The sequence below is a fragment of the Pinus tabuliformis genome, chromosome Q, assembly GCF_031772625.1.
Source record: "Pinus tabuliformis cultivar Carrire ecotype Pingquan chromosome Q, CPIR1, whole genome shotgun sequence".
In the NCBI taxonomy this organism is placed as follows: domain Eukaryota; kingdom Viridiplantae; phylum Streptophyta; class Pinopsida; order Pinales; family Pinaceae; genus Pinus; species Pinus tabuliformis.
Genome location: NC_142296.1, coordinates 1,147,790,602 through 1,147,807,659, shown reverse-complemented (window position 1 = coordinate 1,147,807,659; position 17,058 = coordinate 1,147,790,602). Strand labels below are relative to the sequence as shown.

The 17,058-nt window shown below is 37.2% G+C and overlaps 1 protein-coding gene across 1 annotated transcript; it reads left to right on the top strand.

Moving 5' to 3' along the window:
* The first annotated feature begins 1,808 nt into the window (after window positions 1–1,808).
* On the top strand, window positions 1,809–2,204 carry LOC149223655 (uncharacterized). The gene has a single exon (XM_089387965.1). The coding sequence runs from the start codon at window positions 1,809–1,811 to the stop codon at window positions 2,202–2,204; it is 396 nt and encodes a 131-aa protein (XP_089244091.1).
* The last annotated feature ends 14,854 nt before the right edge of the window (window positions 2,205–17,058 follow it).

Genomic DNA, 17,058 nt, shown 5'->3' with positions numbered 1-17,058 from the left:
CTCTTTTGTGAGGTCTCACTAAGAGAAGTGAAGAGGGTAAAGAGGATTTTGGACCTTTTTATGGAAGCCTTGGCATGGAAATCAACAAAGACAAATCCTGTACATTTCTCTTTAACACCCCAGAACCGATCAAAGCCCACTTGACCAGAACATTGGGCTTCCGCTCTGGAGAATTACCAACAAAATACCTGGGGAATCAATTGGCCTTAAACCCTCTAAGAATGCAAACTGGCAGCAAACAATCGAAAAACTCAAGAATATACTTGCAAATTGGTCCTTTTGATCGCTGAACATAGCAGGAGGACTGGTGCTCCTGAAATCAACTCTCCAGGCGGTTCCAATATATCCTCTTTCGGTGATGGCGGCCCCCAAAGGAGTACGCACAAAAATGAAGGAAATTTTCAGAAAATTCATTTGGGGAGGGCCTAAACAACAAAGGAAATGGGCCCTTGTGTCTTGGAATGGTCTGTCAAAACAAAAAGAAGAAGGGGGACTAGGTATCAGGGACCCGAGCATCTTGAACCGAGTTCTAGGGGCGAAGCTGTGGTGGAGGTGGATGAGGGGTGGTAATGATTTATGGAAAAGGACATGGACCCAAAAATATAATATGCCCACAACTACATAAGGTATTCTCAGATTGGAGGAAGTTCCAAAGGGATCCGCAATATGGGACCTGGCCAGCCAGAACAGAGATATCATAGGCAAATATGCCTTCTGGGAAATTAGGAACGGAAGTATAGCTAAATTTTTGGAGGAGGCATGGCAGCAAAGGGAAAGAATGGTAGGAATACAAGCCCTGCAGAGTACATATCAGAAGGCTGTAATGGGGGGATTAAAGTACGTAAAGGAATATTGGAAAGAAGCGGAGCTAGATGAGACTTGGCGAACTTGGAGGAAACCAGAAGAATGGGACAAAAATATAGACCAAGAGCATAAAGAGATACTAGTAAAAGAGATGGAATCAAGAAGAATCAAAATTAGAACGTGACTAGATATACTTAGATGGGGAAGGTCCACAAGGGGGACCTTCACAGTCAAAGAAGCCTATTATTTAATCACCCAATAGGAACAAGAAGAGCAAGTTCTAGATTGGAAGCAAATATGGAGGAACAAGTGGTGGCTGAAGGTAACTATGTTCGCGTGGTTAGTAGGAAAAGCAAGAATCCTGACGTGGGACCAGATACAGAAGCGAGGATTCCAGGGACCCCCCAGATGTAGCCTATGCAAACAAGAAATCGAAACATAGGAACACCTTCTGAACTCTTGCCCCTTTTCCTAGTCAATGGGATGAAGTCAGGAACCTCTTTGGAAAATCAAATAGGGACCCCCTTGATATCAAACCGACCATCTTTCAATGGGGAAAAGGCCAATTTTCATGCCCGGTAGTAAGGAGAGCCTGGAATTTAGCGATGGGATTTTTCATATGGCTTATATGGAAAGAGAGAAACCAAAGAATCTTTCAGGACAAAGACAATCCACCAGAAATGATCTGGAGAAGATCACAAAAATTAATAAGGGAGACTGTTCTAGTAGAGACTTGGGAGGAAGAAGACTGGAAATCGACTCCAGATGAGGTTCGAATCTTAGCCAACCTAAACATGGATTACAACATGGTGTGTCCCCAAAAGAAAAGAAACCAGCGAATACAGGTCCAGAGTCCTACACAGTTCAATTATCCTAGTGAAAACTTCATTAAATTGAATTTTGACGAGGCTTCCAAAGGAAACCCAGGGCCAGCAGGTTTCGGAGGTATCTTTAGAGATAATGAAGGTCGCACTAGATGGGTGTAGGATGACTGGGGAGGCATAATGACCAACAATGAAGCAGAATTTATGGCAGCCTACCAAGGCATTAGAATAGTAATAAGAAATGGATACACAAACCTAGAAATTGAAGGTGACTCACAGATAGTAGTTGAAATGCTCAGGAATCTTAATAATGGGAAGAATTGGGAACAGGTAGCAAAGAGCTGGAGGACTGCAGGGATAATTCAAGACTTGGCAGACATATTGAAACGTATTGAGTATAAAATTATTAACCATGTTAGGAGAGAAGGAAACAAAGCAGCAGACTTCCTCGCAAACTGGGGATGCAACGAGCAGGAGGGGAAGGTAGACAGCATTTGGCCAACATCAATGAACAAACCTCAATGGGAGACTCTCAACTCAATTATCATTCAGGATAATAATGAAATCACAGCTTAATAAAAAGGATCACCAATGGTCCCCGATCGGGGTGAAAATGGCGGCGACGAGGGAGATCATTGTAATGACAGGAAGGAGGTATGATAAGCCACCTTGCACAAGGATAATAACTCAGGTTGACAGGACGGACTGCAGGCAGGACATAATTCCAAGATGCAGTGGAGACAGAGCAATGAAAGGCAGAGGTGGTGAGAGAGGCAGTGCTACAACGATGGGACACAGGTTAGCTGGCGCAGGATTAAGCAAAGGAGGAGTGGGCGATCATGGAAAATGCATGCGGCAGAGGGAGGAGGTGCAGAAGAACAGAGACGGGCGGCGGGATAAGGTAATTGGATACGGGAAGAGGAGTGCAGGAAGGAAATCCGTAATTGCCCTCTGCAATAGCTTGAATAGGAGTAAGGATTCAGACGGAAGCTCAAGGTATAAAGCATGCAGGCGAAAGCAGAGGGACCGGCCACCCATCCTTGGAAAAACCAAACGAAGGGCAGCAGAGAGAAGCATGAGCAAGATAGAAACTGATGCGAGCAGGGAAGGAAGCTGGTCTGGGCATGAATGAAGCATAGCTGACCCCCAAGAAGCTATGGAACAGAAACAGTTGGGTATGGAGAGAAAGATAGTAGGGGAGGAGGTGAAAAACCCAGAACAGGGTTATCATGTGCAGACGCAGAAAAGTGGAATGAGGAAGGGAAGGCCTTCTGAGGATAGGAAACTGGAAGAGGCAATGAACCTGGAGAAGAAAGCCAAGGGGCGTGGAGATGAAGGATGTCCTGAAGCCCCCTCCGTCATAGCTGGTCAGGGAAGCAAAGCAAAAGATGAAAATAAAGCTGGTCGCCCAGATCAAGGAAGGGAACGCAGAGGCAGAGTAAGAGGATACCAAGATGGAGGTCAGGAGAGGAGCTCCCCATCACCAATTGGAAAGTGTCGTGGCAGAAAAATGCTGAAGCATAAGGTCCAGGAGGCGGAGAGAGCGTATAGTGAGGAAACCAATGTTGACATTCGGAATTCAGGAGCTGGAGGAAGAAACCATGCAGGAGGAGTTAGACCCTGAAATGGAGGATTGGGAATATTTGTTGCCAGACCCAGGAAATACCAGAGGCCGTATATCGCTATATAAGCAGGCCCTTCATGTTTACTGGGTAATGAAGAGATTGCTGGCAAAAGCAATGGAACAGGTAGCTATGGAGATGGCAGAAATGGCCCGGGGCATTCCAAATCTGAAAAAAGAGATGAAGAACCTTCAGATAACTCTTCTCATGTAGGATAGCAAGCTTGAGGACATTCAGTAACAGTTAAAGAAGATAGTTCCTGGAGCAAAGGAAGAGGACAATCAGTCGGGTACCATGGCAGACTGATACCTCTCGACATGTATAAGGTTCTCTTAGATAGGTTGTTGAGAGCATGCTCTCCCTTTTGTCATAGTTCTTTATGCAGACAGGAAACAAGATTAGTCTCTTTGGTTGTTTAGCATATTTAGCATGGACAAGCAGACTTAGTATTTTTTGTTTCTAGATGGCCTATAAAAATTTAAGGTGGCCAACATACCCGGTTTGCCTTCGGGGCGGGTTGAGGTCACTGTATGCCTATACAGGTTTCAACTCGAATTAATAGAATATGAAAGGTCCTATGTTAGCTTGCAAAAAAAAAAGCATTTCCTTGTAACCTGTAAATTTGCACTATTGACTATCCAACCCAATGGATATGGCTTATGATGAGGTATAGTTTCAAGTTTAAGCTTTTTGACCAATTCTTTTGAAATTAAGTTTGATTGTGACCCACTATCAAAATAATGCATCAATCTTTGTATGATTTGAGATTACCCTTACATGGAACAACTCTATTCTTCATTCTTCATTTGAAGTGTTGTTGTGACTATGTGAGGAACTAGTGATTGCAAAAACTTCTTTTCCTTTTGTGACCATGGCTAAAATCTTGGTCTCATCACCAGAATCTGATCCAAGATCATGTTGTGTGGTAGCAGTCGTCTTTTGTTTTCCCTTATTGTTTGGTTTCTTAGGCCTTAGTTCAAGATGTAATTTCCAATAATGGGTTTCATCATGCCCAGCTTTGGAACAATGTTGGCATATAGTTTTCTCCCCTTCTTTCTTCACACTTGCATTCTTCTTTCCCTTCCATTTTCCACCCTTCTCTTCTTCCTTACCCTTGAATGGCTTCTTCTTACTACCCTCTTCCTGAATGTTCTTTCCTCTTTCTTCAAGGAGTGTGGCTTGCTCACATACCTCACCCAAATTACTTGGATTGAACATAAGGATAGTATGTTTTAAGTAGGAATGTAAACCCCCAATATATTTCAACAGTGTATCTTGGAAATTCAAATTTACTTCTAACAACAAAGCCCTGTTTCTAAACTCATAGGTATAGTCTTGAACTGTTTGGCCCTTGAGTTGCCTAAAATTTTTCCAACTCATAATGGCTTTTTTTATATAGGCTAAAGGATAAAACTATATTTTAATTGCAGAAACAAATTCAACCCAAGAAATGGATATGTTACCATGAATTCACATTTCCTCTTGAGTCTTTTCTTCCCACCAGACTAATGTGGCTCCTTCTAGCCTCAATGAAGCCAACTGAATATTTATGTCATCTTCTTAAAGGTTCTGAATTCTGCAATAAAGCTCCAATTGTCAAATCCAATTGTCTAACTTTTCTGCATTCACTTCACCATTGTACATGGGAAGTTCAAACTTAAAGTCCTATTTGAGTAAGGGAGTTTTTTCCTTTGGGGTTTTTGAATGAGTATGAACAGTTTTTGTGGTGGAAGTGGAAGATGATTTGTATGTTGAGGATGATGAAGATGATGAGGAAGATGAAGATGGTGGAGATGGAGGAGGCTTTCCTTTATTACCCTTTGAATCCTTCTTTTCATCTTTTTTATCTCTTAGGCTTCCCTCTCCATGTGGAGGCTTAGAACTCTCTCTAGCCATTCTAGTATTCCTCTGAGCTCTTTTCATAGAGGAATCTAACCATGTCAGTTAAGTCATAGAAATATTTCTTGAATGCTTCCTCTTCTTAAAGACCTTTAGTCTCTCTTTCTCTAGACATGATGGCTTTGGATTCAAGCAAAGCTTCTGGTACTGCTTGTACCTCCTCAATCTCAATTGAAGGTAAAACTTGAGGTGCTTCAAGTGCAACTGGAATTGGAACTTTGGGTGGATATTTTGGCCTTGTGGCTCTCCTTCTTCTGGGCATTACCTTAGGAGTTGCAACCAATAGTTTCCCTTCTCCTCTCTGCAACTTTAACCTTGTAAGCATCACAAATTTGCAACCATTAAAACCCTACTTGTACAAAACTCAAGTAATAAAGTAAATAACATTTGCTCTGATACCAACTTGATCTGTTGTTGAATGTTAGTTTTGTTGTGCTAATTTCAACTTCAGATTTAAAAACAAATGTTTTTCATTTGCTTCATGTACATAGGTTCCCTTATGGTACTTGTGAATGAAACAAGTAAATTTTATCAAGTTTTATGTTAAGTTCATGAGAAAAATAACATGAAAATCAAGTGTTGAACATCAGCAAGTAAATTTATAGCAAATCATCAAATTGAACACTTAACACAGTGTTTTGATGAAAGAGTTCACCCCTCCTAGGCTACATCTCCTTGGTCCAACTTCTATGGCTTGGGCCTCTATATTAACTCAATATGGAAAAAATGTTGTTTGCAATGCTTTATTTCTCCTGAAACCTGCTTCAACGTGCTTAGAATATCCAAATTAGCTAGGAACATATTTTCTTGCTCTCAATTTGGTCAAATTTTTCCAAAGTTATGACCAAAATTGTTTTCCCTCATAAAACTCCTCTAAAACTGGAGGAACTCCACTTAACTCCACTAAAATTGGAGTTACCCCCGAAATAGGAGGTACTACCAAAATATCTATTGAATTTAACCCCAGTTTAATTAAATATAAGCGTGATTAATTAATCACTAAACGTGATTAGCGTAAATATGCATTTTAATGGCTAACAGTTAGCCTTAACCTAGCGGTCTTTGCAATAGTAGACAGATCTGCGAATTACTAGGTGCAGTTAATGCAAACAGTTACGGTTTTATGTTGGCCGTCGGATGGTTGGTACTGGTCATATGTGGTGGCATTGAATGTTGTGGCAATGGTTTGAGTTGTGGTTTGTGGTTAACCATTAACCGTAGTCGCCCGCTGGATGGAGTGTTCACACGGGAGGGGGCCAGCCTGCGAGCTGGCTCTCTCCTAACCGCCAACTTCAAACACATTAAACTTTAAATATGTGTTGACTCTATTATATGTTAAGTTGCAACACGGTGGTAGAACGATATTTTGTGTGGTTTGTTGGGGCGAGGTCATGGGTTCAAGCCCATCGACTTGCCCATTATTTTTCCATATTGCGCACTGATAGCCAGCTTTTGGAGAGGGACACATGGCGGCCTTCGGGCTTGCCACTTGTCCCCTCCTCATTGGTCCTTTCCTGAACCAATAAAATCATGCCATGACACCACACTTGTGGACCAACCAAAATTCGGCACTTGACGTAATCTGATTGGACGTTGACCGACCTGTGACCCTGCCTAATCATCTCCCATGTTAATAGTACAGATTGCTGACTATGCAGTGACTGTACATTTTTTTCAAACATTCCACTATTTGGAAAAGCGGACAAAACGCAATATATTCCTCATACGAACTTGGTTTTGAGTGAAACGAGTTACTTTGGTATCATTGCATCGAGACGAGTGTGGTCATTCAAGTTTCGAGCAATTCTGAGAACCTTGATTTTTGAGCTAAATACTAAGCACCTGATCAGTTGACAGTATACAAGCCTTGTGTGGAACCAGAGAGAATGTGGAGTGGCGTTGCTTGGCTTGGTGATGAAGTGTAGGTTTTGATTTCCTGCTGCTGGAGTAGTGCTGGAAGTATTATGTAACCCAATGTGAAGTTGCTTGGAGTAGTGTTGGATCTGCATGGCTTGAGGAGGTTGAGTCACGGGAGGAGAAGCTTGTTGTGACAATGAACTGTGTATAGATGTGGAGAAGGTGTTAATGCTTCGGTGTATTATATCATGTGAACTTTGATACTGAGAAAGGTCAATCGTTCCAACGCGTGGGCAGAAATAGTGTAGCGCTCGCCAACCTTTCTAGGTAGGACCTGCAAGGTCGGGAGTCATGGAGCCTGTCTGGGAATTAGTAGTAGCATTGCGATGGTTGGTGATTGTTGTTCAATTTGTGTTATGTGCACGTGTTGTTGTTAGAGTTGCGCTCTATGTATCGAGAAAATCGAGCTGGAAGAGTTGCTCCATTCGAGGTTCATCACTGTGTGAAGAAAAAATCATGTGGAGTTGTGTGTGGTTCAGTGTTGCCTGGAAGAGGGCATAAGAGTGATCCTATGAGCATGTGAGCTTAGAGCCAAAGTTGTAAGCTCGATGGTGTGCAAAGTTGTGGGATCTGTGGTGTGAAGAGCGAGAAGAGGGCTCATTGGTTGTGAAGGGAAAGTGTAGTTTTCCCTACTATTGACAATGTTGGAAAGCATTATTTAAGCCCTGTGTGGCATAGATCCAATGGAGTGTTTGCATATAGGAGTGTTTGCAACTGAGCGTCCGCTGAAGAGGGTTCTGCCAACCGTGACCCCTGTGTGGCATAGGAGTTTCCAGTGGAGTGTTGGTAGATAATAGTGTCTGTAATTGAGTGCCCGTTGAAGAAGGTTGTGTAGACCGTGACGCTTGTGTGGCGTAGATCGCAAAGAGTTTCCAGTGGAATGTTGGCAGATAGGAGTGTCTGCAACATTGTGTCCGCTGAAGAGAGTTGTGCTGTGTGAAACCAACAGCAAAAATGAAAGCCCCCTTATCAAGTTTTTTTTATATGTATTGTTGTAAGTCTTAGCTGAGACTGAGACCAACAAGCACTTTAAAGTTTAGGTCGTTGTGATTAAGGGGAGGTTTGTTAGAATATTAATCTCAGTCCCTGTTCCCATGACAGCTAGTCGGCGATAGTCTGCGGGGAATTAAAATTCAACAAGAGTCGGTGAGAGTTGTTGAAATATAAATGATAGTCGGCAAATTCACTATTGAATCTCCAACTGAGATTATGTATAAATAAACAGATGTTGAATGTAATTGACAAGCTCTCTTGGAGAGTCTTCAAGCTCACTTTGTGAGTTTCAATAGCTTAAACCATATTGGCCCAAAAAAATCGAAAATACGCTTATTCGATTTGTTCGGCTGAAAATTCGGTGATTCTAGTTAGGTACCAATTATCGTAATTATGAATTTTAATATTATAAAAAAAAAACAAAAAACAAAAAAACAAAATTATTATAAAAAAATTTACATTTTGATAGAATTGGTAAAGAATTTTGGTAAGGAAACTGAATTTAATATTTAAAAAATTAAAAACTAAAATTTTTATATTAATATTTAAGAAATTACAATTTTAGTCTAATTTAATAATTATTTTTGTTAATACAAAATTAATATTAAAAATTAGAAAAGCAAAAATTTCTATACAGTAAATTATAAGTTACATTTTAAAAAATTACCTTATAATAAGTTTCAACTTAAAATATAGTAGAAGATAATAAATTTATAATTACTAAAAAATAATAAATTTTTATAACAAAGAATAATAAATTCATTTATATTTAAAATATAGTAAAAGATAATAAATTTAAAATTGCTAAAAATAATAAATTCTTATAACAAAAGATAGTAAATTCTTTTATAAATATTTGTAAGCTATATAATTTCAATTATTTTCAAGAGTGAATTTTATACTCACATTCTTTTCCATAGTGATATTTTTTTCAAATTTAATGGCTATACTTGGTACACACTAATGCTCTTCCTCACTGTTAACGAAATTGACAACTATGAATTAAGATTTAGGTGTGTTTTCCCCCTGCTGTATGTTTTGAATGGAGTAGAATGTGCAGCATTTAAGAATGAACAGAGTGCACTTTCAACCAAATGCACTGGAAATGCAAAATTTATAATAAGAGATAGAGTGCACTTTCAACCACATGCGCTAGAAAGGCAAAATTGATAATGAGCCATATATGTTTTTAGTTATTAATTAATAATAAAATTATTAATTATATTAATATTGATGACTTAATGTAATTACACTTTTCCAAATATGATACAATTTTATAGTTTTTTAAATAAAATTATGTAATATTATATACATGTATAATATTTTTAATTATTTTAATTTATAAATAATTAAGTAAAAAAATAGTTTTATTTCTATTTTTTTTCCTTACATAACCCAATTTTTTCATTTCCTTATAGATCTAATGGAATCGAATTCTAATTCTAATTTTGGAATCGAATTCAAATTCCAATTGAAATCGGATGATAAATATTTATCAGTTGAGTTAAAATTAAGGCAATTGATGGAGCAGCTTCGATGACTAACGCTTTCTGTGTTATAAAAGTTCCTCTTCTTTTTAGCAGCAGAAGTAATCACATTTACTCATTAATTTTTCTAGCCAGACAACGGAGGTTTCTTTATTTGACAAAGAGCCATCTGGAAAAAGCTGAAGCTAAGGCGGAAATGGTGCTTTTTTGTTAATAGAAGAAGCTTGTTGTGGGATTTTGTCAAATTTGTTTGCGACAATCTCACTTACTATTTATCGACTTTAACCTAATAATATTTATGTTTTTTTTAATCCAAATGGTGAGAGCTTTCATTTTGCTATCAAATTCATGATCTTTAATGACTTTGCTCTAGATCATTAATTTCGGATTGCATTTTGATTTTTCACGAAAGCTCTATTTTTATGTGGGGAGAAAGGAAATATGGGGTAATGTGTATGTTGGGAATTTGTATGTAAACAAGAGACAAACTCCTTGGCACACTTTTTCTCTGGCAAATTTGGCATAGTTACAAATGGAAAGGATGTCTCGAAATTTGTCGCAGTTACAATTCATAACATATAATCTTAAGCTTAAGGGAAATACTCCTTATCTTATCCTCTTGATCAAAGCGGGTATATACCCTATTGAAATTACAGCTATGTTTAGATATTTGATGTATAAGAAGAAGCTTTACAACATGGAATCTAAGAGGCTCCCAAAAATTGCTTCTAATTTTAGTCAAAACCCCCACCTACACCTCAAGCGCGAGTGGCATAAGGATGCCCAGTCTTGGCTCAACCTTTGGGGGATTAAGGAGGAGATCATCATGGGAAGCAAGGATAGTATCAAAGATACTATTACCTCCAATTTTAAGGACAAGATGTGGGATGGTAAGGAGCTGGAGGGTAAAAGGAAGCTAAGATACTATAAGGAGGTGATCAACCCCACCCTTGATAACTAAAATTATCTCTCTATGTTGACCAGCACTAAGAAGAAAATGAACATTGCTAGGATAAGAACTAATTCTCATGAGCTTCGAAGTGAGATCGGGCAGTGGTCTACTCCCAAGACTCCCTGGGACGATAGAATCTGTCAGATTTGTGATACTAAGAAGGTGGAAGATGAAAAACACTTCCTTTTAGACTGCCTGACTCTTGCCCACATCTGCTCTCAATTCCCTATCATTAGCCACACCTCCAATCTTCTTGACTTATTAAGCCAACCCAACTATAATGATCTTGGAGTGCTTCTTTCCCTTATCCTTGATCACAGAAACAAGATTTTGAAGAATGACAATTAAACTTTTTTCTTGAGGTTTGATAGACCACATTGATCTTAGTGGACGTTAATCATCATCATCATCACCATAAATTTATTATAATTTATAATATTTAAAATTAAATTATTTTCATTGATATTAAAATATCATTAATAATAATAAAATATTTTAAAATCACAAATACTATTATAGTTGATTAAATGAAAGAATAATACATAAAATAAAATTACATCTTAATATTGAGAAAGCTTCATCTTCACACAATGGTTATATGTGCAGAGGTGTGAATTGAACAAAGCATTTAGCAAACACATGGTAGAGGGAAACCAATATTTTTGGTGGTATAGCTCTATTAATGCACTGGGGCAGTATATGCCAACCCTTGGATTTTGTACTTGCAGTAGTTCGGGTTACTAGGGCTCTCTACTAACCACTGAATGCAACCACTTTAAAAACAGTAGCATACTTCTCGACTACTAAGATTCAGTCTATCAACCAAGTCAAGTGAGACATTCAATCAATTACTTTCTACCATAATATTTGTAGAGTTAATTTTTGACAACAAGAGTTACAAATTTCTACTCAAAGAAGGCTTGTGGAGGAAACATGTCTCAAACTGAACTCACTCTACTAAATGTGAACTTGATAATTTATTTGTAAGACACACAAACTGGAAACCAAACTCAAACGTATATTAAATATTGATCTCAATGAATGGTGCACAATGTGTACATATAAATACATAGTGAAACCATTGATTTAGTTTTGGGGTCTTCTTGGACTCTAATAACTACTCACCAAAACACAAACCTAATACCGAGGGTTAGTTGTCTAACATTCCCCCCTTAATCCGAAGGAATGTATCAAAGTCCAAGAATGAGAGCTTAAAATGCATAAAGGCATCTCAGCCAAGAGCTGAGTGTCTCTCAGAAATGGTTTTCAAGCATGACCACAAACCAAGAATAGTGGTTTTTAAGAGAAAACCACAAATGATACCCTCATCTAAAACCTTCATAACAATTCTCAGACCAATCAAATATGTCAGTTCTAGAACCATCAATGTAGTTCCTCTAAAAATTCCAAATTTGGAAATGCTCATTCACAAACAACTCATTCAGCAAAAATTGAAGTCTCTTTGGCTACAACTATGGATCTAATCAGTATAGGTTGTGGCTTAGGCTCACTTGTGGATCTCTCACTTAGGCTCGCTTGACAAATCTTCGAACTTGTAGCCGACCATGAGCAATTCCCCCTTTGTCAGATATAGAGTGAGAAGATGAAGTATTCTTCATCATTACAAGGTTGGTCAACACTCTCAAACATATCATGTGGTATGACCTATAAATCTTCTTAGTTGTTTTCAACCAATCTCAAGAAGTAATGCATCCGAAATGTAGTTTCTCTCTTGCAGTAGTCTTATTTCTGGAACACTTGTTTCAATGTTGATTACTCTTTCCACAATGCTTACACGGAAGAAGATCAAAACATTGATCTTTCACATGTCCAACTCTGTCACAATGTTGGCACTGATCAATTTGTTCTGGAACAACACCATCGAGAAATCCAACACTTCGAAATTGTATAGGTTTAGAAAAATCAAGAATATGAAAAGATATATCCAAGACATTATATCCCAAACCAGTTCTTTTATTGTTATGTGTAATTTATTCCAACGGTCTTATAAAGGTTTTGGGAATGACAGACTTATCATTGAGACTTTTAACTGCATCCAAATTTTCTCCTGAAATCAGTTCATTATTCTGATCATTCTCTGACTAATGATCAAGCTCAAACAAATAGTTGTTCTGAACAAGAATAAGTTTTGAATTCTTCTGTATAAGTCATGTAGTTTTTCTCTCTGTAATTGTGACTCTATTTTAAGAAATTCCATCATCTCTTGAGCATTTTGCAAATAGATTTTAATGTCAAAAAGTGTATCCTTATTGATTTGAACACTGTTATGAATAGTGGATGACATTAGACTACTTAATAATTGTAACAAATCATTGAGTTTCATCATTTTCTCCAATTTCCTATCACTTGCAATCAACTGAGCAGAAGGGATGTCAGCTACCACCAAAATTGCACCCAATATAAACAAATTTACAATGATTTAATCAGGTGTCGGATTCAACCGATCATACACCCATCTACAACATTGATAATAAACATTTTAATTAAACTTTGAACCATAAATTTAACTTTGAATCTTCAATTCAGACTTTGACTTTTTGAATTCAACTTTAACAAATTTATTGGTAAAAGGCACAAAATTTTTCTTCCAAAATGACCTTGTTATTTTTAACATACCAAATGAGTTCTTCTAAACGTAATGCCATTTTTCTCTCTTGATTTTATACTAAAGTATTTTATAATTTAACCAAATCAATGCTAAAAAAAACAAAACCTCATGTTAAATTCTTTTGCAATGCAACATGGTCTTCAAGACGAAAATAGGAATTTTAAAATTCCAAGCTTTTGTCCCTGTGCAACGAAATTTCAAGCTTTTGTCCCTGTACAATGCAATTCCAACCTTTTGTCACTATATAATGCACAAACTATCGTGGAATTCACACCAAAACCCTTGCAACAACATTGTGTGTCTGACGGTTCAATCTCCTCATTAAATCTTGGCCTATGCGATAAGGTACACAAGTTTGACTCAATAACAGATTTGGGAAGAGACAAATCACACTTCTTCAAATAGGATATTTACACACCACCACACATGAGGAATCTAATCATTCAGCTCCATGGATTTATAGAGTGGAAGTCTCAGATCAATTTGACTGGCAGTCACAAGGAGTCTCTGAACATGGAGATTTTGCTTGATAAATGACTGATTTGATCCAAGATTTTGTGGGTATTCAAAGAATATATAGAGATGGATTCTAATCATCGTGAGATAGAGTAGGTTCGGGGTTTTGTATTCAATTAGTATGGGAAATTGTCTCAATGAATTAATGCATTGAATACAATTAATCCTCAATCTTCCAAAAAAATACCTTAACATTTCAACTTCGCTAGAGCAACAACCTTCACTGCGACAAGGCTAACGCTAAAGAATTCGGGGAGCAGACACCACATTGCAAGGAGTTCACTATCCACAAAAATCGTACAACTACAATTCTCTGAGCCCCTGTTGATCAGTACTTGGAGACTCTTGCTAGTCGATTCCCCAAAACAATAGACAAAAGTTTGCACAAACAACTACATACACAACAGTTCCAAGCCCACAGCGTAAAAAAGTCAAGTTATTTCACCACAATTTATGAACCACACCACTCTATGCTATGATCTCCATGACATTGGCTCAGTAGTTGATTAATAAAACATTTCATAAAAAAAATAGTGTTCATTCCAATATCATATAAACAACATTCCAACCTTTGCTATAAACCTTGTACGCCACAAACCAATGTGATGAGGTTCAAGTACCAATCATAGACAAGCCTAAAGCTTACTACTACACATAAGTAGACAAGCCACAATAATAATAAAAACATATTCAAACGACCAATTCCAATAGTTGGTTTAACGCTCTATATTTATGGTTTTGAGACAATAGTTATTCACAGTAGAAACTAGAAGAAAAAAATAATTTAGGCACAATATATGAATGTGTTACTCTACTCACCCTCCCGTCACCAATTCAAGGAGCCATGAACAAATGCATATGTTCATTGTTGGAAAATTACAATAACTGCACCAATGACCGTAGACCAACATTCGATGCCATGGACAGATTTCAGGCATACAAAGTTCTTGATTCTTAATCAAGACTTTACATATTTTGATACGTCTACACATCCTTCCTTCTCAGCTATCCACTTCCACATACACCTTTACATTCCAACTGCTCCAATTTTACGTAAATTCCTTCTCCTTCCAATGCTCTAAATGGCCACAAAACCAGTGGCACAATTCAATCAACAGGGTGAATGAACTACACTCTTTGATACCACTGTAAGACACACAAACTAGAAACGAAACTCAAACATATATTAAATATTTATCTCAATGAATGATGTACAATGTGTACATAAAAATGCATAGTGAAATTGTTGATTCAATTTCTGGGTCTTCTTATACTCTAATAACTAATCCCCAAAACACAAACCAAATCCTAAGGATTAGCTGTCTAACATACTTTGGCAATTCCAATTCCAAATTCCATGTTTTTTTATTTTGTTTTTGGAAAGTTCTTCCTTAAAAAAGCATAAGTAACATAATTTCCATGAATACATGAGGCAACACAAGGAGCCCTATTTTATAGGAGGAATGGCCTTTGAATCATTTATCATAATCACATTTGTTTAATTAAGATCCCTGAACAGAGCCTAACCTTCCACAAAAAACACCTAGGACTTGTGCCTAGTCCCAACCACTGATAGGTGCCTTTCGGGAAATTAATCTTGGTGGGTAGCCATCTCCACCACATCGGTTATTTAAAATGTTTTTTTATTTCCTATAAGAAAAAATAAATTTATGACACTTTAAATATCACCTCATAACCTTACAAATTTACAGTTTTTTTTTAATTCTTGGCATTTCGAAGGCTACAAAACACAATATCCTTATAAAAATTACAAATGTAGTTATTTTAAATGGTATTAAACTTCACAGGACACAGTGATTACAATCAAAGTAGATGCATCATGCATATGCAAAGCCAAATAAAAGAGATTACAAATTTGAAATCAATTTAGTTTGTTGAGGGCAAATTAGATAATCCTTTAATATGACTTAACTTCTACCATGACTCACTTATGACACCAACACTCATTCAAATTATTGCAATCAAAAGCACAATTATATTCATGTTGCAAAACTCGTTTTTCTAGCGAATAAAATAATTAGCGTTTATTTGAAAATAACTTGCCCCTTTAAAGCTATTTTTTGTTTAATTGAAAAAGGAAAGTAAATTAAAATGAATGGTTGAATGCATACACAAAACAAGTTGCGAAGTTCGTAAATCGGGGTCTAAAGAACAGATACAGGGTTGAGGCGTAGCCACCTCCATAGAATGGTGAAAAATTGAGTTGTCTAAAAAGCTTCTTTGATGTAACACCCCCCACTTGCTATTGTTGTTGCTGAATGGGAAAATCACCCAATTGTTGCAGAATCATCTCTCTTTCTGTAAATGTAATTAACTAATTTATTAGGTAGCTACCAATTTGCTCGTAAATATTAGAAAAAACATAGATAAATTCAAATTCCCAGAGAAATCAGTCAAGGCTCCCTTCACAGAAACTCATTAATGGACCTGATTGACCTCTAAATATGGATGCACCACAGAATTTGCTTGCAATGTTGAGATATTAATCTCGTTGTATGCTAAGTGTCATCACATTTGATTCCCTTGTCCGCTAAGATTGTTGATGTTTTCAATGTAATCTATTTAGACACGATTTCTTTCCATTCTTTGTTATGGTATCAGAGCGTAGGTCACGAGTTCGATACACAACCAGCTCGCGTTGGGGGGGGGGGAGTTTGTTAAACATTGGATAAACCAACATTCCCCTTGTATTTCATGACATGGACTAGCCACCTCTCATGGATCCTATCTCTGGTGACGCGATTGTTGACTAATACTTATGGGTTTTGGTCTAATGACAATCATGATTACCAACAAGTAGTATCAGATGTCCAAGTTGCATAAGACTCCAAAGAGAAGTGCTTCAATTTTTTTTAGGTACGCAAAGAAGAAGTAAGGGTCGTGAGAGGCCGAGGAGACTGTGAGAAAGTAACTTGAATTTTGCATCTGTGAAGAATAGGAAGTACATCAATTGTGCATCTGTCAAGAGAGATCACTTTGTCACTTTCACTTCTCAGCCAAGAAGAAACTATGCAAAATCATCTCCAACTTATGAAATTATCGAAAACTTAAAATATGTGTGCACCAGGTGAGTTGAAGGAGTGCGCAAAATGCCGCAGAAAAACACATCGAAGTTGCGCAAATGATGAGGCAATTTTTTATAATAAAATATGAAGTGTGTCAAAGAATTTTGAAGGTCAAAGTTTCATGTTTTTCGAAGCCTCATCAAAGGTTTACTTGTTTTGGATCCTGGAATCTTAAAAGGTTCACAACAAAACAAACTCAAAAAGTTGTTTTTTTATTCATAAATTTCAACTCTAGTTTAGTGCCTTCATTGAAAGGCTTTATTCATGAAAATATTTTTTTAAAAGGATTTTTGTTAAGTTGTTTTAAATAAAAATGTTTTTAAAAAGAG